This window comes from Epinephelus lanceolatus, chromosome 24, assembly GCF_041903045.1.
Source record: "Epinephelus lanceolatus isolate andai-2023 chromosome 24, ASM4190304v1, whole genome shotgun sequence".
NCBI lineage: Eukaryota > Metazoa > Chordata > Actinopteri > Perciformes > Serranidae > Epinephelus > Epinephelus lanceolatus.
This window is the reverse complement of record NC_135757.1, coordinates 609,299-634,433: the sequence shown is the minus strand read 5'-3', so window position 1 is coordinate 634,433 and position 25,135 is coordinate 609,299. Positions and strand designations below refer to the sequence as shown.

General features: G+C 43.2%; 1 protein-coding gene across 5 annotated transcripts in view; it reads right to left on the bottom strand.

Moving 5' to 3' along the window:
* Window positions 1–25,135, bottom strand: part of lrrfip1b (leucine rich repeat (in FLII) interacting protein 1b) — a 32,860-nt gene that overhangs the window by 4,801 nt on the left and 2,924 nt on the right. Inside the window, exons 2-16 of one of the 5 annotated variants that reach the window (XM_078165764.1) lie at window positions 22,906–22,992; window positions 21,749–21,766; window positions 20,464–20,511; window positions 17,564–17,608; window positions 17,201–17,251; window positions 13,849–13,926; window positions 12,358–12,399; window positions 12,104–12,229; window positions 11,831–12,001; window positions 11,634–11,726; window positions 8,855–8,947; window positions 7,692–7,784; window positions 7,404–7,542; window positions 1,175–1,224; window positions 955–1,072 (exon numbers count right to left, since the gene is read on the bottom strand). In XM_078165764.1, coding sequence (XP_078021890.1) covers window positions 955–1,072; window positions 1,175–1,224; window positions 7,404–7,542; window positions 7,692–7,784; window positions 8,855–8,947; window positions 11,634–11,726; window positions 11,831–12,001; window positions 12,104–12,229; window positions 12,358–12,399; window positions 13,849–13,926; window positions 17,201–17,251; window positions 17,564–17,608; window positions 20,464–20,511; window positions 21,749–21,766; window positions 22,906–22,992 — 1,252 coding nt within the window. Of the gene's footprint in view, window positions 1–954; window positions 1,073–1,174; window positions 1,225–2,896; window positions 5,848–7,403; window positions 7,543–7,691; window positions 7,785–8,854; window positions 8,948–11,633; window positions 11,727–11,830; window positions 12,002–12,103; window positions 12,230–12,357; window positions 12,400–13,848; window positions 13,927–17,200; window positions 17,252–17,563; window positions 17,609–20,463; window positions 20,512–21,748; window positions 21,767–22,905; window positions 22,993–25,135 lie in introns of those variants that run through there. The other 4 variants (XM_078165762.1, XM_078165763.1, XM_078165765.1 and 1 more) reach the window with 4 other exon arrangements.

The window sequence follows — 25,135 nt, the reverse complement described above, 5'->3', positions numbered from 1 at the left end:
GACGAGAAAGGTAAAGAATGAGAGTTTCAGAAGGAGCTGGGGAGGACAACGAAGATTAAGAAGGAAAAAGACGGAAATAAAGACGAAGACAAAATCAGACCAAGAAGAAAAAGGTTAGCATGAAGATGAAAAAGAAGATACAATGATAATGGAGAAGAACATAAGATGAAGATGCAGTAACATAGATGTAAAGACGTAGAACGTTAAAGCAAAGGTGACAACAAAACAATCAAAGAATACCGACATGAGATGGAGAAGACGACGTCATATAAAACGTCAAATAAAACAACAACAACAAAGAAGAAGAAGAAAAAGATACGATGAAAAACAACAAAGACGAGGAAGGGACCAAGATAAAGACGATAAACAAAGGGTCGGGATAAAGTGGCAGAAGATGAACAACGACAAAGACAAAAACGCTGACAGAGAAAAAGATTCAAAAACTGACATCAAGAAGAAGACCAAGATGAGATGAAGAAGAAAACATGAAGACAAAACAGTGAAGAAGACGACGGTATATAAAGGTCAGGATGAAGCCACAGAAAACAAGGCGGCGACTAAGACGACAAAGACAAAGAAAAAGATACGATGAAAAATACAAACGGATCAACAAAGACCAACCAGACCAAGGTGAGAAGAAGAAGGAGAAACAAAGTGAAGATTACAACAACAAATAAAGCTCAGGATGAAGGCTTAGAAGACGAAGAACAACAAAGAAGAATACAAAGACAGTAATAATGAGCGAAACCGCGACGAAGACGAGATGAGGACAAAAAGGAGATGAAAAAGAAGACAAGGAGACAAAGACAAGAAATCAACAAAGACTAAGAGGGAGACGAAGAAGATGACGAAGAAAAACAAATCAGCAAAGCTGTGGAGATGAAAAAGAAGACAAGTAAGACAAAGAGGAACAACAACCATAGATAAACATGACCGCAAAAGAAGAAGGCCCACTTTGTAGGTCCAGAAGATGAGAGTCCATCCCGTTCTCTAAACCGTCCCCCTCTGGATCCTGGTCTCCGTCCGTCCTGTTCTTCTGTCTCTGGTCCAGCTGGGACTTGAGCAGCCTCACCTGCACAGAGAGGAGTGACTTGTGGTTACCAATGACGTCACAGATCCTGGTTTCATGGATTTAAATAAAACTCTGAGTCTGTGAAACCAAAGCAAACCTCACCTGGTCCTGTAGACTCTCCCTCTCTTCAAACAGCTTCTTCAGACGGAGCTCTGCGACACAACAGGACAAAAGAACTTTAGATTATCTAAACATCACAAATACACACCACCATATCAGGGTACAGACAGTCAAGGACAATCAGGCTCTCTGCTGTCCCCCAAAACAATGAAGACAGCTTTAACCTACAGAAATAAAAAGTACCGAGCATAGAACCCTGAGGAACCTCATGAGTAGCCAACACCGGTGATTATGTAACCAGCTGGAAATACACTGCTCCACTCTGCAATCCCATTTCAGATCTTGATGAGGAAGGAGGAGGAACCCAGGGCCCACCTGGGTTAGCTAAATGTGACCACTTGCCTTTGGCTAGATGTAACCACGTGCTTTTGTTGGCTAAACGTAACCACATGCTTTTGTTAGCTTAACTTAACCACATGTGTTAGCTAAATGTCAACACATGCTTTTGTTAGCTTAACCAAACCACATGTGTGGGTTAGCTTAACATAACCACAAGCTTTTGTTAGCTAAACTTGATTACATCCTTTTGTTAGCCTAATGTTATCACATGCTTTGGTTAGCCAAATGTTAACATGTGCATTAGTTAGCTAAATCTTATCACATGCTTTTGTTAGCTAAATGTTAACATGTGCATTAGTTAGCTAAATGTTATCACATGCTTTTGTTAGCTAAATGTTAACATGTGCATTAGTTAGCTAAATGTTATCACATGCTTTTGTTAGCTAAATGTTAACATGTGCATTAGTTAGCTAAATGTTATCACATGCTTTTGTTAGCTAAATGTTAACACGTGCATTAGTTAGATAAATGGTATCACATGCTTTTGTTAGCTAAATGTTAACACGTGCTTTAGTTAGCTAAATGTTACTACATGCTTTTGTTGGCTAAACGTAACCACATGTATGTGTTGGCTAAACGTAACCACGTGTGTGTGTTGGCTAAACATAATCACGTGTGTGTGTTGGCTAAAAGTAATCACGTGTGTATGTGTTGGCTAAATGTAACCACGTGTGTGTGTTGGCTAAACATAATCACGTGTGTGTGTTGGCTAAAAGTAATCACGTGTGTGTGTGTTGGCTAAACGTAATCACGTGTGTGTGTGTTGGCTAAACCCAACCACATGTGTGTGTTGGCGAAACGTAACCACGTGTGTGTGTTGGCTAAACATAATCACGTGTGTGTGTTGGCTAAAAGTAATCACGTGTGTGTGTGTTGGCTAAACGTAATCACGTGTGTGTGTGTTGGCTAAACCCAACCACATGTGTGTGTTGGCGAAACGTAACCACGTGTGTGTTGGCTAAATGTAACCAAGTGTGTGTGTTGGCTAAACGTAATCACGTGTGTGTGTTGGCTAAACGTAACCACGTGTGTGTGTGTTGGCTAAACGTAACCACGTGTGTGTGTGTTGGCTAAACGTAACCACGTGTGTGTGTTGGCTAAACGTATTCACGTGTGTGTGTTGGCTAAACGTATTCACGTGTGTGTGTTGGCTAAACGTAACCACATGTATGTGTTGGCTAAACGTAACCACGTGTGTGTGTTGGCTAAACATAATCACGTGTGTGTGTTGGCTAAAAGTAATCACGTGTGTGTGTGTTGGCTAAACGTAATCACGTGTGTGTGTGTTGGCTAAACCCAACCACATGTGTGTGTTGGCGAAACGTAACCACGTGTGTGTTGGCTAAATGTAACCAAGTGTGTGTGTTGGCTAAACGTAATCACGTGTGTGTGTTGGCTAAACGTAACCACGTGTGTGTGTGTTGGCTAAACGTAACCACGTGTGTGTGTGTTGGCTAAATGTAACCACGTGTGTGTGTTGGCTAAACGTATTCACGTGTGTGTGTTGGCTAAACGTATTCACGTGTGTGTGTTGGCTAAAAGGTAATCACGTGTGTGTGTTGGCTAAACGTAATCACGTGTGTGTGTTGGCTAAACGTAACCTTGTGTGTTTGTTGTTAAAGGAAAAAAACATCAGTTGGTAGTGCTTTTATTTTGAAAGAGACTGTATCAAACTGTACATTTCCTGTGAAAACAGAAGTGTATTTTGAAAACAGACAATGCATGTAACAGGCTGAAGTTGACACGGCGTCCCAGGACGTCAACAACCAACACACCCAGGGTACCTTGGACGTCATATGTTAATGACCAAACGTGGACATGTGACGAGGTCACAGTGAGGATGTCTTCACTAACACGGTTGTTCTTTCAGGTCGACAGGATCAAACAACCTGCTGCGTCCGTCTGTTCTTTAAAGGCTTTATTGAAGCTCCATGTTGGACAGTTTTAAACAGGTAAAATAAAAACGTCATACAGAGTTAAAAATACAAAACATTCACTGACGAGGTGATGAACACGGGTTCTTTAAAGTGTCGTGATTTCACCAGAAAGAAAAACCTCAGAGAAGTGGACACATACTGATAATGACAGGATGTAAATAAACTCCAACAAATAATAAAATTACAGTCAACAAAATGAAAATGGCCGCCAGACAGAGCCCAGAAGTCACATTCAGGTTTTTAAATGTTATTGTTGACTCGGTGCAGATGTTTGAATACAGTTTCTTTATTGGAGGCGTTTACAATCCCAATATCTTTATTTTATTACTGAGTCAAAGTGGACGTTTGTGCCAGATTTGAAGAACTTCCTTCAAGGTGTTGGTGAGATTTTGCATTAATGACAGCAAGACAGATGCAAGGTCAGTAACCTTTGATCAACAAAATCTAATCATTTCATTCTTGAGTCCGAGCAGATGTTTGAGTGGAGGCGTTCTAAAGATTCACGAGAATGAGCCGGACGGACCGACACTATGCCTCTGGCTACGGTGGACACCAGCTTGGAGGCATAATAACATGTTGTGTAACGCGTAAATCAACAAGTTGGTTGATGGATTTCTTCACCTTCTAACTTGGTTGGCCAGCTGATTACCTGTTTTCAACACGTGTCTGTGTAGATGTAACCACGTGCTTTTGTTAGCTAAATGTAACCACGTGAACTGATCAGATTTTGGCATTCAAAAAGGTCAAAGGTCAGCTTGACTGTGACATCATCATGCTTTAACGTCATATCTCAGGAACAGAAGGGGAGACATTTGGTCAGATACTGAATTGGTGACTCTAATCTTGAAACTGTGCTGATTGTATAGATCTTCTGTGTGTGAAGCATCTATGTTTTAGAACCACGTGCTTTTGTTAGCTCAACGTAACCACGTGCTTTTGTTTTCAACATGTGTCAAACGATTCCTTTAACGTACCGACAAAGTTCAACTAAATTCACAACGCTAACCAACGTTTTGTACATCCTGATGTTGCAAAGATCAGATTTCAGTTCAGTCTTTTTAGTTTACGAAATCTTGCAGTCAGTTTTGTGTTTGTTCTTCCGGTTGTCCAAACTGAAACCTTTCCTTCCGCTCCTTGCCCCTGGAGCAACTTTACCATCTTCAACCACAACCTCCCTCACTGGGTGATGTTGTTGCGCTGCTGGTTGCTGCACCGCCTCCTCGTAAACCTCTTCGCAACTGTCTATGTCTCCAACCGACAGCTCGTTCTGATCCTCGGAGTTCGATCTGGTTGACTCGTCATAGACTCTCCCCTCCTGTGCGCTCATCAGCACCAGCTCTGGAACAGCCATGGTCTTGAATTCATCCGCGGTCATTTCTATGAGCCTTCTGACCTTTGAACTTTGAGAGTTTAACGATAACGCTCGATGCCTTTTCAGTCGTGTCTCAACAGCATCTTCAGCAGGAACGATGCAGCTTTGACTTCCACGATTGGTCCCCCTTTGTTTGTTTGTTTTAGCACTGACTTCATCGTCAACACAACTAACCCCTTGTGGATTTGTTGACAAGTCGACTAAACCCTGATGTGGGCCAGTCTCCACCATGTTTGCGGGTTTGGCGAAGTAAAGCTCAACAAAAACAAAGTCTTCCAACCATCTCGTTGACATTCGTTCGCTCCGACCTTGCCTTGCTTCTTCGACGTCAACAGCATTCATCCCGGGCATTTCTTCCTGAGACAAGTCAGTGACTTCCTCCTGACGTTTACAAACACCAGACGTGAGCCCTGAAGTATTTTCTGTTGCTTCTTTGTCATCACTTGCTGGAGGTTCCTGATCGTCTTCACAATCTTTCCTTGGGTCCATGGGGACATCATAAGTTTGAGGATGTACCTCCAGAGATGAGACCGAACAGTCTTTGATTATCATCGGACGTCCAGCAGGACTCTGTTCCATGCTTTTAGGATCTTCTGGGAAGTACTTCAGAGGAAGTTCACCCTCTGCAGTGAGGCCAGGACCCATCATTTGACCAGTTGTATCGAGCAGATCCGAGACATCCTTTGTGGCGTTCTTCAGCGTCTCCTCGAAATCCAAAATGAACCGATTGAGAGATTCAGGGACGTCTGGAAAAATTCTTGAGATTTCAGCTGAAAACGCTCGATTTTCAACAAAGCCTTTCAGCATGCTTTGAATTTTCTTTTCCAAACAACTCCACTCCTTCAACATCTCAGCTGAGACCAACGGAGCTGACATTTTTGGCGTTTCTCTCTGGTCATTGCATTCGGGATGTTCAGAGGTATCGTTCGGAGTCTTTGCATGAACCGCAACAGAGTTTTGAACTGGTTCCTCTTCGCCCTCTGCTGGATGCCACTCTGGAACTTTCCCTGAAAGACCATGAAGAAGACATTGGAGGACTGAGCACAGACGACTTGTTTAAGATGTAAAAGAAGGAGAATTGAATTGTGAAGGTGTTGGGAATTAGCCCGAACCGACTGGATGAATCAATGTCTTGATCACAGGAGAATTAAAGGAGAGTTCTTGTTTCACTCTGCAGGACGATGCTGATGTGTTAGACGGCTGTTAGACACTTAGTTGACTGAAGTCATGAAATATTCTCATCATTAAATCAAACAGAAAGAAATAGACGACATGCATTTGTTAAGACACATGTAAACATTCAAACACTCATGCATTTCATTCCAAAATCTGACATTTACTGAAAAAATAAATGTTCTTGGTTTTGATTATGTCTCGTTTTTTTACTGAAACTGTTTTTTTTGTTAGAAATTGAAATTTTCTGACATTCTTTTACAACCGCAAATTTAAACTTAACAAAAACTCATCTTAATTCAAGTATCTACTAAATTTTACATAATAGATCCTAAATTTGACTCAAAACTTATAACTGTGATCTAAAGTCATAATCTCAGTTAGAAAGTTACAATCCTAAAGAATTATAATGTAAAATTTAAAGGTATTAATCTGAATTTAGAAATGGTTATTGAAAAGTAAAACGTAAAAGTAAAAATTTCAAAATAAAGACACTAATGAATAATCTAAAATGAATAGGTCAAAATCTTAATTAAAAAGGAATAATCTTAAAATGTCAGATTCTAAATAAAATTATAATTTGGAAAAAAAGCAATAATCAAAAATTAAAAATACTTTACATTTAAAAAGGTAACAATTCAAATTTAAGAATTCTAATTTTAAATTAAAAAGCAATAATCTAAAATGGAAAGAAAGCAAAAGTTAAACTCTTAATTTTTTTTTAAGTAATTAAAAAAGGAATAAAATTAAAATGTCAGAATCTAAATTCAAAAGAGTAAAAATGGACAAATAAGAAATAATCTAACATAAAAAAAACTTAAATTCAAAAAATAATTATCTTAAATATAAGTCAAAATCTAACTTTAAAAGTAACAATTTTAATTGAAAAATAACCTAAACAGGTAGAAATTCCTAATTAAAAAGCAAAAATCTAAAATTAAAAATAAATTCATATTACTAAATAAATAATAAATTATAATAATTTCAAATTAAAAGTCAAACTCTTTAAAAAAAAACTAAACTTAAATTGGCAGATTCTAAATAAAATAATAATCTCACAGAAAGTAGTAATCTAAATATAAATATAAATAATAATAATCTAATATATATATATATATATTTGTTATATAATAAAAACAAATCAAGTCTTAATCATCTGATAATTCTGATTTTAAATCTCACAAAAAATAAACCCTTTAACTCCATGTGTTATCATTTCAATTTATTTTGCTCTTTCTCACAAGTTTAAAAAGTCTAAATTATTTTAGTAAGTTTTTTTATTTATTAATATTAAATTATTTTCTCCCACCTGATCTTGTTTTAGTGATTTTATACTGTAACATTATAAACGATCAGTAACTGTCTCTGCAGGTGTTTGATCTCTTCTTACCCAGCATGCTCTCTCTGCCACCAGGAGATGGCTCCTGAGCCAATCGGGAGGCAGAGTCTGTGCTGACATCATCCTCCACTTCGCCCTGTCCTGCTTCCCCATTGGTGGAGACCTCAGGAGAGAGGACGATCCCGTGTGTCTGTTCAGGAGAAAATCATCGAGTTATTTACCGACCAATCAGTGACCGCTATTCAACTGCAATTAACTGATGTCAGCGGATGATGTTCGGTGACATCACACAGGTGGGGGCAGTGACATCACAGCCAGGTGATGGTGTTCACTGAATACCTTCAGTAAATCTCGCAGTCGCACCACCTCGTCTCTGAGCTGGTCGCGTTCGATCCGAACGATGTCGGAGATTTCTCTCTGTCTCTCCAACGCCTGAGACAGGCGGCGAGGAGGAGGAGAAAGAGGAGGGGGAGGAAGAGGAGGAGGAAGACGAGGGGGAGGAGGAGGAAGAGGAGGAGGAAACATGGAGTCAGTGAAGGTAGAGAAGTGAAACAGAGGAAACGTATTAGTCTGTGTTAGGACAGGAGTAAAACAGGAAGCAGCAGACTGAAGGTTCAAGTTAAGTTTTCTTAAACCGTCTGATGGCGCCCACACCAATATTATAGTTTATAGTGATGTCACTTCCTGGAGTCTTCCCCAGTGCTTCGCATCACTAAAATCTGTACAACCTGAGCTAAACGCCTCCTGAAGTCAATAAACCACAATAATCGTTTTATAAAAGTACGAAAATCCAACACCGTCTCACTAAGAATTCATCTGAATCCACTGTGGCAGCGGCTTGTGGCACCAGACACTGACAAAAAAAAATGTCCTTTAACGTCAGAATGACACGTGGCATTATAGTTTAACAGCGCTCGGTAGTGTCAGTTAGCTAAATGTTTCCACATGCATCTGTTAGCAAAATGTTACCAATTGCCTTTGTTGGTTAAATGTAACCTACTGTTCTTGTTAGCTAAACATAACCACGTGCTTTTGTTAGCTTACTATTACCACGTGCTTTTGTTAACGACACAAAACCACTTGCTTTTTTTTAGATAAATCTAACCACATGCTTTTGTTCGCTAAATCTAACTCTTGTTAGCTTACTATTAGCACGTGCATTTGTTGGCTAAACATAACCATGTGCTTTTCTTAGCTAAATGTAACCGCGTACATCATGTTGCACGTGCAACATGACGTCATCATGACGTTGACTGTAAAAGGGTCTGTACATCTGTGTCGAGTCCACGCTGTGATGAGGCACCTCCCCAGAAATGTAACGACATGTCACGGCGACGCAGATCAACTAAAACCATTTCTCCCTCAGTGGAAACAAAACTTGAATTTACTTAAAACAAAAGAAAAACAGAGAAATAAAAGGAAAATAATAATAATAATAATAATAATAATAATAAATATCAGAGTCGCAGCTGAAGGAAATGAACGAGACGTTTGTGTCGTACCGCCATCTTCTTCTCTTTCCACTGCAGAACTTCCTGCAGGTCAGAAACCTCCTGACAATAACTGCTGCTCTTCAACCGCAGGTCAGACACCTCCTGAGAGACCAGGAGGAGGAAGAGGAAGAGGAAGAGGGGGAGGAGGAGGAGGAGAAAGATCACAGAGTGTTAGTATGTTGAACAGTGAGCGTCAGAAGAAGTGTACAGAGTAACAGAGTGTGTGACCTCCTGACCTGGAGGTCACACACAGTAGATACGAAGACAGTTCGTATGTGAGGACTTTCTTATTTCTGATTGGACGTGAAGAGTGAAGTCTTTCTGAGAGACAGATCTGCGTCTTCATGTGGAGACCAACAGTGTTGCTATGGAAACGCTGTGCACAACCTCTGACCTCCACCTCCTGGAGTTATTAGCTAATCATGAGATGAGCGCTGGCGCTGGAGGAATTTCTGGTACCATTTGGTTCAGACAATAAAATATTCTATTCATTCTATTCTAACTGACCCCACATTACAACTTCCTGTTTACAGACTGTGGTTCTTCATAAGATCTGGGGACATGTGGACAGAGGTGAGGTGTGTCTCCATGGTGATGGAGGCATGGACAGAGGTGAGGTGTGTCTCCATGGTGATGGAGGCATGGACAGAGGTGTGTCTCCATGGTGATGGAGGGGTGGACAGAGGTGAGGTGTGTCTCCATGGTGATGGAGGTGTGGACAGAGGTGAGATGTGTCTCAATGGTGATGGAGGTGTGGACAGAGGTGAGGTGTGTCTCCATGGTGATGGAGGTGTGGACAGAGGTGAGGTGTGTCTCCATGGTGATGGAGGCATGGACAGAGGTGAGGTGTGTCTCCATGGTGATGGAGGCATGGACAGAGGTGTGTCTCCATGGTGATGGAGGGGTGGACAGAGGTGAGGTGTGTCTCCATGGTGATGGAGGTGTGGACAGAGGTGAGGTGTGTCTCCATGGTGATGGAGGTGTGGACAGAGGTGAGGTGTGTCTCCATGGTGATGGAGGTGTGGATAGAGGTGAGGTGTGTCTCCATGGTGATGGAGGTGTGGACAGAGGTGAGGTGTGTCTCCATGGTGATGGAGGGGTGGACAGAGGTGAGGTGTGTCTCCATGGTGATGGAGGTGTGGACAGAGGTGAGGTGTGTCTCCATGGTGATGGAGGCGTGGACAGAGGTGAGGTGTGTCGGAGGCGTGGACAGAGGTGAGGTGTGTCTCCATGGTGATGGAGGTGTGGACAGAGGTGAGGTGTGTCTCCATGGTGATGGAGGCGTGGACAGAGGTGAGGTGTGTCGGAGGCGTGGACAGAGGTGAGGTGTGTCTCCATGGTGATGGAGGTGTGGACAGAGGTGAGGTGTGTCTCCATGGTGATGGAGGTGTGGACAGAGGTGAGATGTGTCTCCATGGTGATGGAGGCGTGGACAAAGGTGAGGTCTGTCTCCATGGTGATGGAGGCGTGGACAGAGGTGAGGTGTGTCTCCATGGTGATGGAGGCGTGGACAAAGGTGAGGTCTGTCTCCATGGGGATGGAGGGGTGGACAGAGGTGAGGTGTGTCTCCATGGTGATGGAGGGGTGGACAGAGGTGAGGTCTGTCTCCATGGGGATGGAGGGGTGGACAGAGGTGAGGTGTGTCTCCATGGTGATGGAGGAGTGGACAGAGGTGAGGTGTGTCTCCATGGGGATGGAGACGTGGACAGAGGTGAGGTGTGTCTCCATGGTGATGGAGGTGTAGACAGAGGTGAGGTGTGTCTCCATGGGGATGGAGACGTGGACAGAGGTGAGGTGTGTCTCCATGGTGATGGAGGTGTAGACAGAGGTGAGGTGTGTCTCCATGGTGAGGGAGGTGTAGACAGAGGTGAGGTGTGTCTCCATGGGGATGGAGACGTGGACAGAAGTGAGGTGTGTCTCCATGGTGAGGGAGGTGTAGACAGAGGTGAGGTGTGTCTCCATGGTGATGGAGGTGTGGACAGAGGTGAGTTGTGTCTCCATGGTGATGGAGGAGTGAACAGAGGTGAGGTGTGTCTCCATGGTATCCTATTACTGCATCTTGCTAACTCGGCCATTCTGGATGTCACTAACTCGGCTTCTTCTCCGGAGCCTTTGTGCTCCACTGTCTCTCAGATTAACTCATATCACAGCGGTGCCTGGACAGCGTGACGTGTGTGGTTGTGCTGCTGCCGTGGTCCTGCCAGATGCCTCCTGCTGCTGCTGCCATCATTAGTCATTAGTCATACTTCTACTGTTATTATACACATATGACTATTGTCACACATGTATACTGCCAGATATTAATACATACTTTCAACATATTGTACCACAGTAGCCAGAACTATAACTATAATATTATTACTTTCATTAATGTTGTTGTAAGCTACTGTCATTACCTGCATCTCTCTCTCTCTCTCTCTGTCTCATTGTGTCATACAGATTACTGTTAATTTATTATGCTGATCTGTTCTGTACGACATCTATTGCACGTCTGTCCGTCCTGGAAGAGGGATCCCTCCTCAGTTGCTCTTCCTGAGGTTTCTACTGTTTTTTCGTTTTTCCTGATCAGCTGTGAGGGTCATAAGGACAGAGGGATGTCGTATGCTGTAAAGCCCTGTGAGGCAAATTGTGATTTGTGATATTGGGCTTTATAAATAAAATTGATTGATTGATTGATGGTGATGGAGGGGTGGACAGAGGTGAGGTGTGTCTCCATGGTGATGGAGGGGTGGACAGAGGTGAGGTGTGTCTCCATGGTGATGGAGGTGTGATGGACACAGTAACTGACCGTCAGCAGCTCCTCTGTCTGTCTCAGAGTGTCCTCCATGTCTTTGAACTGGAACTGAAGGACACGGTGAGCGTGACGCTCTCGCTCCAGCTCCTGAACACAAACAGGAAGTAGAACACAGATGTTGTTACTCCTCAGCTCTCCTGACTCCTTCCTCACATCCTGTCCTCCTGGTCTCCTCCTCCTCCTCCTCTGACCTTGGTCCTGTCATCACAGTGGCGCCGTGACTCCCACAGCAGCTCCTCCATGTCACTCAGCTCCTCCCTCAGCGTCTCCACCTGATACATCAGAGTGGACTTCTCGTTGTGGAGCTGAGCGTTAGAAACCATCGCCTTACGGTACTTCTCCTCCGACTCCGCCAGAGACTCCTGAACACAAACAAACATACGTCTGTTGTTTACTTATTTATTTATTAATTTGTTGTTGTTGCTGTGACTATTATCTAATCAGCGTATGGAATGAAATCAAACCTTCATGTCTCTGATGGACGCCTCTGTCTCCACAGAGAACGACGTGTCACAGCTTCCTCTGCGGGACGAGGCTCCGCCCAGAGAGGCCAGTGTGGCGGCGGACAGGGTGGAGGCCGTCCTTGAGCCCTGAGGAAGAGGAGGACACACAGCTTCAGCAGAGTCTTCATCACGTTTGTCCCCAAAATGAAGGAGATGTCAGAGAAGCAGTAAAAGGACATGAGGACATTTAAAGATGAGCTGGGGACGATCCTTACTTTGTCCAGGAGGTCTCTGTCTCTGTCCGTCCTCTCCTCCACCTGGACACACAAACACACACACTGTCACTGATCACACACACACTGTCACTGATCACACACACTCTGTCACTGATCACACACACACTGTCACTGATCACACACACTCTGTCACTGATCACACACACACTGTCACTGATCACACACACACTGTCACTGATCACACACACTGTCACTGATCACACACACACTGTCACTGATCACACACACACTGTCACTGATCACACACACACTGTCACTGATCACACACACTCTGTCACTGATCACACACACACACTCTGTCACTGATCACACACACACTGTCACTGATCACACACACTCTGTCACTGATCACACACACTCTGTCACTGATCACACACACACACACACTCTGTCACTGATCACACACACTGTCACTGATCACACACTCTGTCACTGATCACACACACACTGTCACTGATCACACACACTGTCACTGATCACACACACACTCTGTCACTGATCACACACTCTGTCACTGATCACACACACACACTGTCACTGATCACACACACTCTGTCACTGATCACACACACACTGTCACTGATCACACACACACTGTCACTGATCACACACACTGTCACTGATCACACACACTCTGTCACTGATCACACACACTGTCACTGATCACACACACACTCTGTCACTGATCACACACACTGTCACTGATCACACACACTGTCACTGATCACACACACACTCTGTCACTGATCACACACACACTCTGTCACTGATCACACACACTGTCACTGATCACACACACTGTCACTGATCACACACACACACTGTCACTGATCACACACACACTCTGTCACTGATCACACACACTGTCACTGATCACACACACACACTGTCACTGATCACACACACACTCTGTCACTGATCACACACACACACTGTCACTGATCACACACACACTCTGTCACTGATCACACACACACACTGTCACTGATCACACACACACACTGTCACTGATCACACACACACTCTGTCACTGATCACACACACTGTCACTGATCACACACACACACTGTCACTGATCACACACACACTCTGTCACTGATCACACACTCTGTCACTGATCACACACACTGTCACTGATCACACACACACTCTGTCACTGATCACACACACACTCTGTCACTGATCACACACACACTCTGTCACTGATCACACACACTGTCACTGATCACACACACTGTCACTGATCACACACACACTCTGTCACTGATCACACACACACTCTGTCACTGATCACACACACTCTCTTGACTGACTGCAGCTGCATGTCCCACAGGACAGAGGACAAAGGACAAAGGACAGAGGACAAAGGACAGAGTGCAGAGGACAAAGGACAGAGGACAAAGGACAGAGGACAGAGGACAAAGGACAGAGGACAGAGAGAGACACACTGAGACAGAGAGGACGGCTCACCACTGGGCTGGCTCGAGCTGAACTGGCCCTGGAGGAGGCCCGAGAGGAGGAGCCAAAAAACCCACTGTAGTCTGAAGGCTGGAAGGAAGGAAGGAAGGAAGGAAGGAAGGCAGGGAGGGAGGGATGAAGGGAGAGAGGGAGGGAGGGAGGAAGAAAGGAAGGAAGGGAGAGAGGGAGGGAGAGAGGAAGGGAGAGAGGGAGGGAGGGAAGGAGGGAGAAATGTGGAAGGAGGAAAATAAAGAAGGGAAGAGGAAAGGAAGTAGGAAGGAAGGAAGGAAGGAAGGAAGGGAGGGAGGGAGGGAGAGAGGGAGGAAGGAAGAAGAAAGGAAAGAAAGAAGGAAGGAAGGAAGGGAGGGAGGGAGGAAGAAAAGAAGGAAGGGAGGGAGGAAGGAAGGAAGGAAGGAAGGAATGGATGAAGGAGGAAGGAAGAGAGGGAGGGAGGAAGGATGGAAAGAATGAGGGAGGAAGGAAGGAAGGAAGAGAGGGAAGGAAGGAAGGAAGGAAAAAGGAAGGAATGAATGGACAAAGGAGGAAGGAAGAGAGGGAGGGAGGAAGGATGGAAAGAATGAGGGAGGAAGAAGGGAGTTAGAAAGAAGGAAGGTATGAATGGAGGGAGGGAGGAAGGAAGGAAGGGAGGGAGGGAGGGAGGGAGGAAGAAAGGAAGACAAGGAAGGAAGAAAGGAAGAAGGAAGGTATGAATGGAGGGAGGAAGGAAGGAAGACAAGGAAGGGAGGAAGGAAGGAAGAAAGGAAAGAAGGAGACATGTGGAAGGAGGAAAATAAAAGAAAGAGGAAAGGAAGTAGGACGGTAGGGCAGGAGAAGGGAAGGTCAAAATGGAGGAAGGAAGGAGGGAAGAAAGGAAGAGAGGAAGTGAAGAAGAGGACACAGTGGTGTTAGTATTGATGACCTTGCTGATAATCAATTAGTGGTATTGATCTCTATCTAAACACACACACACTCTGTGTGGACTCATACCACCTTAACATGAAGGGGCAGAGAGAAGAGCTCTGATTGGCCGGACTGACACCAGCCAGCCAATCAGAGCTGTTGATTTACTGACTGATTCATCTACACCTCTACTCCACCCATCTACTGTGAGACACCCACAACACACAGGAAGTGATGTCATAGACCGACCCTGTAGCTGTAAGAGTGAGGTGCTGAGGGCTGCAGAGAAGAAGACAGAACCAGACGTCACTTCCTGTTACGTCTGACGGAAGACTTTCACAATAAAAGTCACAGGGAGTAGTGTAGGTAATTATTGATTATTGATCAGCTGACCTCCCAGTCTAACCTGGAGTTTACACTCATCAGCTCTCTGTTATTGATCCTGACCATCATCCTGGTTTTACCCCGCTAATGTTAGCTAACGTTAGTTTGCAACTAACAAGGACAAGTTGCTATCGAGCACACGTTAGCTAACAAATAGTGCCGAAAAGAAATCCTGACAATAGAGGACGCACTAATGTGTTAAATATATTGAGATATTGTGGTCTTAGCTTGTTAACATTAGCTAACGTTAGCTTGCATGCTAACATAGACAAACTGATAACTAGCAAATGTGAGCTAAGAAAAAGTGCCAAAATGAAATCCTGACGTTAGAGGAAGCACTGACCTGAAATTTATTGTGATATTGTGATTTTAGCTTGTTATGTGTTTGCTGTGTGTTTTATGCTTGCTAATGTTAGCTAACATTAGCTTGCTTGCTAAAATAGCCGAATTGCTAGCTAGCAAATGTTAGCCAAGAAAGAGTGCTGTAAATAAATCCTGACATTAGAGGAGACATTCATTTGATAATGTGGTTTTAGCTGGCTAATGTTAGCTAACATTAGCTTGCTTGCCACTGCGGACAAATTTGTAGCCAGCTAATGAAGTAAATTCTGAGTGGAGTGATCAAAATTATTTAATTCATCCAGATTCCAGGGCTGATCTGGCTAGCTTAGTTAGCTTGTCATTTGCAAATTACTTTATCAGCTAACGTTACAAAGCAACCAACAGCAGATCTATGCAGCATAGCTTAGTAACAGCTAGCTGGCTTGCCAACATAACCGGTAGCAAAATACTATGTGAGTGGATATGTCAGGTGGTTAGCTTTCCAAATTATTTCATCAGCTAATGCTACGAAGTAACCAAGGCCAGATCAATACAGCATAGCTTAGCTACAGCTAGCTGGCTATATTAGCTTCTAGGGATGGGTCACGATTTTCGATTTTCGAATAGTCATTTTATTTTTGAAAAATTGATTTTTTAATGCGACTATTACTATTCGCCGTCTTATTTCCCCCCCGTTATTTGACATGCAATTCAGCTCCTAACCACACGAGGGCAGTCTAGGATTGCTACAGCGGTGTGAGATGCTCTTCTACAAACAGGAGAAACATGCAGAGACTACAGGCCTGAACATACTCGGGCGGAACATACGCGGAACAGACTCCGCGGAGGTCCGCGCGGACTCAAAGCGGATGTCCGCAAGGCCTGTGCACGCAAAACTCAGATTTTACGACCGCGCGGACTCCGCACCATGGGATTATTTGAAAAATTGTCAAATACTTGCCACGATTTTCGAATAGTGTTTTTGATTATGTTGCCCATCCCTATTAGCTTCCTCGCTTGCTAACGTTAACGCTAGCAACACATTGAGTGGATATGTTAGTTGGCTGGTTTGCTAAATTACTTTATCAGCTAACGTTACAATGCAAACAACTGTAGATCAATACAGCGTAGTTTAGCTACAACTAGCTTGCTAAATTAGCTTTCTGGTTTGCAAACATTCTCGCTACTAAAATACTATCTGAGCGGATATATCAGTTGGTTAGCTTGCCAATTTATTTAATAAGCTAACGTTATGAAGCAACCAAGACCAGATCAATACAGCAAAGCTTAGCTACAGCTAGCTAGCTACATTAGCCTGCTGGTTTGCGAACATTTTTGCAAGTAAAATACTATCTGAGTGCATACATCAGTTGGTTAGCTTGCTAAACTACTTTTTCAGCTAACGTTACAAAGCAACCAACAGTAGATCAACACAGCATAGCTTAGTAACAGCTAGCTGGCTAACTTAGTTTGCTTGCTCACTAACATTAACACTAGTAAAATACTATATGAGTGGATATGTCAGCTTGCTAGCTTGCTAAATTCCTTGCCCAGCTAACATGATCCATGATAGGCCACTAACCTAGAGCGATGCATTAACAACCAACATGCTAACCCCAACCTGAGCTAATGTTAGCCAGCTAGCTGTTCCTCAGCTAACCTACATGGTTACTTTATGAGGTCAGGTCCTCTGACCAGACATATCGATCAGGTCGATGTTCATCATTATTGATTATTGATCAGATACACGTGGACTCACCCTGAGGCTGCCTCGACTCCCCACAGACATCCTCTCCTCATCGTCTGACATCTGCAAACACACAAACAACACGTCAACAAACACACCAAGAACACATCCACCAGGCCCTGTTCCAAGTCCTGGTCCAGGTCCAGGTCCTGGTCCTGACATCCTGACCTGAGCTGCACTAGTCTTTATGTTTGTTATATTTTTTACATGATGTAATCTGAGTGCTTCTTCTTCATGTGTTTAATTTAGATTCATGTTTGAACCCCCTGAACAGTAAAAACAAGAGAAGAAGAGAAACTGCAGTGAGGCAGCTGGAGGAGTAAAGACAGAAGAAGAAGAAGAAGAAGAAGAAGAAGAAAAAGAAGAGATACAGACCGAAGCATGTCTCCGAGAGTGGCGAGAATACCGCTCACTGTCCTCCTGGAAGGCCACGAAGAAGAAAGACAACACACAAGTTAAAGAGAAGAAGAAGGAGGAGGAGAAAGAGGAGGAGAAGCCTCATTAGACTTAATTTATTTAGATTAAATCAACAGATAGATTTTTAGAAGTACAAATTAAACTTTGAATTTAATAATTAATAGGAAATTTAAAAAAAAAAATCAATAATAAAATATGATCAGTAAAAAACATATTTTGACTAAAAATGAAACTGTGTAAATATAATTATTACAAAAACATGGAATCAAAATATAAATAAAATAATTTGAATTAAATAAATTAATCAACAGATTAAATAGATATAGTAATAAATACTATATCACCAAAAGTAAATAATATTATATTATAAATATGAAAGATAGAATTTGAATAATAAAATCAATTTAACTCCATAATTATTAAAAACATATAATCAAATGTTTAAATCTCAATGCAAACAAAAATAAAATAATTCTTAATAAATTAAGAAGAAAAAACATGAACATGAGTATTTAACGACATCTATCGTGCAGCTACGTGACGACACACAGCGGTCAGACACACACATTAGCAAGCAGGAAGCATTAAACAGGAAGCATTAAACAGGAAGCAGGAAACAGGAAGCAGGAAACAGGAAGCAGTATCATCCTCCTGTTTCCTGTTTAAAGTCAAGGCTATTCAAGAGAAGGCTGAGACACGGGGTCAAACATGGGGGGATTTGCACATGCACAGTAAAATCTGGTCTGCACTTCCTCAAAGGCTCAGTAGATGGCGTGCTTCTGGGATATGTGCATGCATGTCATTTTCACAGCTTATTATTGGACTGTCACTGGTGGCCTGCGTTGTGGGTGAGAATGACAGAGATGCAATTCCGACAACTTCAGGCAGACGCCGTCCAAAAGTCCAAGCAGACCGCACCAAGCGCACTCCTTGATCGCCTGAGCGGATCCTGCACTTTTTATCTAGCGCCCCTGCTGTCACCCTCCAGCATCGCAGCTCAAGTTACACTGCGCATGTGCAATCCCCCCATGTTTGACCCTGTGTCTCAGCCTTCTCTTGAATAGCCTTGTTTAAAGTGATGTCAGTTTGAGTCAGATAACCTGTCAGACGAGGATTAAATAGGCCGTCTGTCTGAGCGCGTGCAGGAGCAGCAACAACAACAACAACAACAACAACAACAACAAGCTGCAGACAAACTAACAGCAGCTCCGTCTGGCCCACATGCACACACATGAAAACCTCCCAGCTGTCCCACACCCCAAACTGACACTGGCGCCTGACTGGTGTGGCCTGGTTTAGACTGGTGTGGCCTGGTGTGGCCTGGTTTAGACTGGTGTGGTCTGGTTTAGACTGGTTTAGACTGGTGTGGCCTGGTTTAGACTGGTGTGGTCTGGTTTAGACTGGTGTGGTCTGGTTTAGACTGGTGTGGCCTGGTTTAGACTGGTGTGGCCTGGTGTGGAATGGTTTAGACTGGTGTGGCCTGGTTTAGACTGGTGTGGCCTGGTTTAGACTGGTGTGGTCTGGTTTAGACTGGTGTGGCCTGGTTTAGACTGGTGTGGCCTGGTTTAGACTGGTGTGGCCTGGTGTGGAATGGTGTGGCTTGGTGTGGAATGGTTTAGACTGGTGTGGCCTGGTTTAGACTGGTGTGGCCTGGTTTAGACTGGTGTGGCCTGGTTTAGACTGGTGTGGAATGGTTTAGACTGGTGTGGCCTGGTTTAGACTGGTGTGGCCTGGTGTGGAATGGTGTGGCTTGGTGTGGAATGGTTTAGACTGGTGTGGCCTGGTGTGGAATGGTGTGGCCTGGTGTGGAATGGTTTAGACTGGTGTGGCCTGGTGTGGCCTGGTTTAGACTGGTGCGGCCTGGTTTAGACTGGTGTGGTCTGGTTTAGACTGGTGTGGCCTGGTTTAGACTGGTGTGGCCTGGTGTGGAATGGTGTGGCTTGGTGTGGAATGGTTTAGACTGGTGTGGCCTGGTGTGGAATGGTGTGGCCTGGTGTGGAATGGTTTAGACTGGTGTGGCCTGGTGTGGCCTGGTTTAGACTGGTGCGGCCTGGTTTAGACTGGTGTGGCCTGGTGTGGACTGGTTTAGACTGGTGTGGCCTGGTGTGGACTGGTTTAGACTGGTGTGGTCTGGTTTAGACTGGTGTGGCCTGGTTTAGACTGGTGTGGCCTGGTGTGGAATGGTTTAGACTGGTGTGGCCTGGTTTAGACTGGTGTGGTCTGGTGTGGCCTGGTTTAGACTGGTGTGGCCTGGTGTGGAATGATTTAGACTGGTGTGGCCTGGTTTAGACTGGTGTGGACTGGTTTAGACTGGTGTGGCCTGGTTTAGACTGGTGTGGCCTGGTGTGGAATGGTTTAGACTGGTGTGGCCTGGTGTGGACTGGTTTAGACTGGTGTGGTCTGGTTTAGACTGGTGTGGCCTGGTTTAGACTGGTGTGGCCTGGTGTGGAATGGTTTAGACTGGTGTGGCCTGGTTTAGACTGGTGTGGCCTGGTTTAGACTGGTGTGGACTGGTTTAGACTGGTGTGGCCTGGTTTAGACTGGTGTGGCCTGGTGTGGAATGGTTTAGACTGGTGTGGACTGGTTTAGACTGGTGTGGCCTGGTTTAGACTGGTGTGGCCTGGTGTGGAATGGTTTAGACTGGTGTGGCCTGGTGTGGACTGGTTTAGACTGGTGTGGCCTGGTGTGGACTGGTTTAGACTGGTGTGGCCTGGTGTGGCCTGGTGTGGACTGGTTTAGACTGGTGTGGCCTGGTGTGGCCTGGTGTGGACTGGTTTAGACTGGTGTGGGATCAGTCTGGAGGTTTTCAGAGTCAGACAGCAGCTGGAATCATCCTACTGAGAGAAGAAGAGTCCTACCATCCACTGCTCTATGTGACCCCACTTATTATCCAGACCATAATACTTCTGGAGGAGGAGGAAGAGGAGGAGAAAGAGGAAGAGGAAGAGGAGGAGGAAGAAGAGGAGAAAGAGGAGGAGGAAGAAGAGGAAGAGGAGGAGGAAGAAGAGGAGGAAGAGGAGGAAGAAGAGGAGGAGGAAGAGGAGGAGAAAGAGGAAGAGGAGGAGGAAGAAGAGGAGAAAGAGGAGGAGAAAGAGGAAGAGGAGGAGGAAGAGGAAGAGGAGGAGGAAGAAGAGGAGGAAGAGGAAGAAGAGGAGGAAGAGGAGGAAGAAGAGGAGGAGGAAGAGGAGGAGGAAGAAGAGGAGGAAGAGGAGGAAGAAGAGGAGGAGGAAGAGGAGGAGAAAGAGGAAGAGGAGGAGGAAGAAGAGGAGAAAGAGGAGGAGAAAGAGGAAGAGGAAGAGGAGGAGAAAGAAGAGGAGAAAGAGGAGGAGGAAGAGGAAGAGGAGGAGGAAGAGGAAGAGGAGGAGGAAGAAGAGGAGGAAGAGGAGGAGGAAGAAGAGGAGGAAGAGGAGGAAGAAGAGGAGGAGGAAGAGAAAGAGGAAGATGAAGAGGAGGAGAAAGAGGAAGAGGAGGAGGAAGAAGAGGAGGAAGAGGAGGAAGAAGAGGAGGAGGAAGAGGAGGAGGGAGAGGAAGAGGAGGAGGAAGAAGAGGAGGAGGAAGAGAAAGAGAAAGAGGAAGAGGAGGAGGAAGAAGAGGAGGAAGAGGAGGAAGAAGAGGAGGAGGAAGAGGAGGAGGGAGAGGAAGAGGAGGAGAAAGAGGAAGAAGAGGAGGAGAAAGAAGAAGAAGAAGAAGAAGAAGAAGAAGAGGAGGAGAAAGAGGAAGAAAAGGAGGAGGAGGAGAAAGAGGAAGAAAAGGAGGAGGAAGAGGAGGAGGAGGAGGAAGAGGAGGAGGAGGAGGAAAAGGAAGAGGAGGAGGAGGAGGAAGAAGAGGAGGAAGAAGAGGAGGAGGAGGAAAAGGAAGAGGAGGAGGAGGAGGAAGAGGAGGAGAAAGAAGAAGAAGAAGAAGAGGAGGAGAAAGAGGAAGAAAAGGAGGAGGAGGAGAAAGAGGAAGAAAAGGAGGAGGAAGAGGAGGAGGAGGAGGAGGAAAAGGAAGAGGAGGAGGAGGAAGAGGAGGAAGAAGAGGAGGAGGAGGAAAAGGAAGAGGAGGAGGAGGAGGAGGAGAACATGTCAGAGCAGATGAAAACATGAGACTGCAGGAGGTGATAAAACAAACGCAGGTGGAGAAGGGGGGAGGAGTTAGTCGTACCTTGTGGCTGTGAAACAGCTACGGCAGGCGGGAGGAGACACAAGAGGAGAGAGGGAGGGTTAGAGACAGGAGCAGCATGGTCACATGACCACAGCGTGACATCATCAAACGCCACCACCATGAATGAACGCATCACCTGCAGGCTACGTCCACGTGCCGCCCCGCCATCTTTAACAGGAAACAGGCGGGTGAGCACCGGAAACACTGACACATGACGGACGCCGTGATGACACCTTTCTCTCTCAGCTGTTTCTGTGACATCATCACACGTCAGAATTACAGTGGCCGGGGTTAAAATGTCACCCGACGGAAAAAGATTCAGAAAGTTTATCTGAAACTTAAATTTATCTTTTAATTTCACATGATGACATTTATTCTCTTAAACTGACATGACATTTATCACGTTTGACATTTAAATTCATTTCCAAAAAATGTGGATCACATTCACAAGAATGAACAAACAAGGTCACAGTGACTCTGACCATCGCCGACCTCGTGTCAGCAGCTCATCGCCCAGTTCAAGTGAACGTTTGTGCCAAATCAAAGCATCAAAGAGACGGACAGACGGCCCAGAAACAAGATGGAGACTCACCGTGTGAGATATTAAGATCCAGACCTCAGGGACTCACTGTGTGACGCTGCCGCCTGACTGACTGAAGCACATTTACACTCTCTGTTACCTCACACACACACACACACACACACACTGTGACCTCTGACCCCAAACTGACTCTGCCTCTGCTGGATGACATCATCACAGTGACGGCCTGCATCATGTGACCCTCCCACTTCCTTGTGGGAAACGTATCAGTAAACTTTATTCAGGCGACACACTTCAACCCTGACAGCCAATCAGAGAGTCCGCTGTCAGTGTCGCCACTTCAGCTCCTTTCAGAGGTTAAAGTATTATTTATTTTCTTTAGCATTAACTGACACGTTACGCTTTTTATCAGTTTCCTAACACTGATTTTTTTTCCCCCAAAATGTTTTTGACACCAAAATATATTTTTAAATTTAATCTTTGTTTTTATTTTACCTGATAATTAAATTAATTTGTTACATTTTACCATTTAAAAAAACCTTTTAACAAAAAAAGAAAATTATCTTTTATTCTACGTGACACTTGTTTGACTCTTTCAGAATAAAAGCCTCCTCACCTCCTTCTGTTGTCTCTCCAGCTCCTTCATCCTGATCTCACGGGCCTCGGCCCTCGCTGCTCGCTTCGCCGCCAGCCTCGCCTCCGCCTGACACACACACACACACACACACACACACACACACACACACGATCAATAATCAAACATCTCAGATTGACTTTAGGTTCTGTCCTCAAACAAACAAACAAACAAACAAACAAAGGTGAGGTGTTTATTGTTCTCACTGATCAATGATCTGATCAAACTGCTCTCATCAACACACTGATTGATCTCATCACACACACTCACTGTTTCAGGAACAACCAGGAGTGTGTTTATGAACCACTCACACACACACACACACACACACACACACACAATATTTCCACAACAGATTATTTTTGTTTGGTCTCTTTTATATATTTTAGTAGATTTGATCTCTTTTTTTTGTTTATTTTCATTTTACATTTTAAATGTATTTTTCATTTTCTTAATAACTTTAAATAAATAAAACAAAGTCAGAGACATTTCAAAAACACAAACGACATAAAAACTAAACATAAAAACAATGATTTATATGAAGAACTAATAAAAAATATTCACTTTAACAATTGCTTATAAAACTAACAATAAATATTAAATGTGAAAATCAACAATATTATGGGAACTAAATCCATTGTAAATAATATATATTTATATAAATTAAATATAATAAAATATTATTATTAATATTATAAAATAATAAATATTTTGTTTTGTGTTTTCTTTTCTTTTGGGGGATTTTTAAATTATGTTTATATATTCAAATACTTAACATTTGTTAATAAAAAAACATCTCAGATGAACAGAAACTGTTTTTACAAATTATTAAAAATTAAAATACTTTACATGACGTAAAAAACACTGTAAAAAAGGTTCATAAAACAAAACAATATAACATCAAAGATACTTTACAGTAAAAATGTAAAAAATACATATATTTTGACAAACGTTAAAAAAATAAAATAAATATTACTATAATTCAAACTAATGAATATTAAATAATCAGTTTTATACACTGTTGTGTTTTTTACTGTTTTAAAAAGTAAAGAAAAATGACTAAATATAAATAACAAAAATAAATTAGAAAAATAAAAACTACTGATTTGAAGGCAAAAATGTAAATATATATATATTTCAACAATTAAAAAAATTACATAAATACAAAAATGTCAGAAGGATAAAAACTTTCAACAGTTGTTTAAAAAATAAAATGAATAGTGTAAAAGTATAAATAATGTTCGAAGTATTTCTATATTTAAGGTTCAAATTTAACGGTGTAAAAATGTGAAAAAAAAAAGTATTTTAACAATCGTTCAAAAACATAAAAATTGAACTGAATATATAAGATACAAATATGTTGGAAAAATAAAAGATACTAATACTCCTTATTTAGACGTTAAGATCAGGTTAGGCCACAGAAATATTAAAAGTATTAATAATTTTAGAAATAAAATTAGAGTTAGACACAGACATAAATCACTGAAAAATAAAAACTCAAAATATTTTAAAAGTTTAAGTGTAAAAAAAAATGTTTATAAAATACAAAAAAGTCAGGATAGTACTAAAGTATAAATACTTTCATACAGTAAGAATAAATATAAATAAATAAAAACAAATTATAAAAGTAAAAACAAGATATTTTTTAAAAATGTAAAAATATATATTTCATACTTAAACAAAATGGGTGAAGAATTAAATGTATTTGTGTGTGTGTGTGTGTGTCTCTGCAGGAGGAATGTGGACAGTCCACCTGTCTCCACGGCAGCAGACACTCCCTCTGTCTCCATGGCAACGACACACCTGGAGTCTGAATCTGGACATGATGATGTCGTCAGTGTGTATGTGTGTCACTCTCGTCATGTTGTGACTGTGGAGATTAATGTTGGTGAGGATTAAAGGATGGAGGTCACTCACACACACACACACACACACACACACACACACTGGTCTCCTGCCAGCTCTCCCAGTAGGTCACCACTCCCACCAGCAGCCATGTGAACAGACCGGTTCACTGTGTGTGTGTGGGTGTGTGTGTGTGTGTTTGTGTGTGTGTGTGTGTGTGTGAGCGCTCAGAAATGTGACACAACCAGTTCTCACACTGCAGACCCACTTCCTGTCTGGCCTTCACAATAAAAGCATTGTTGTGCATACAAACAGTTAAAGTGAAGACACTAAAGGGTCAGCACGCAGAGACACACATCACAAGGGG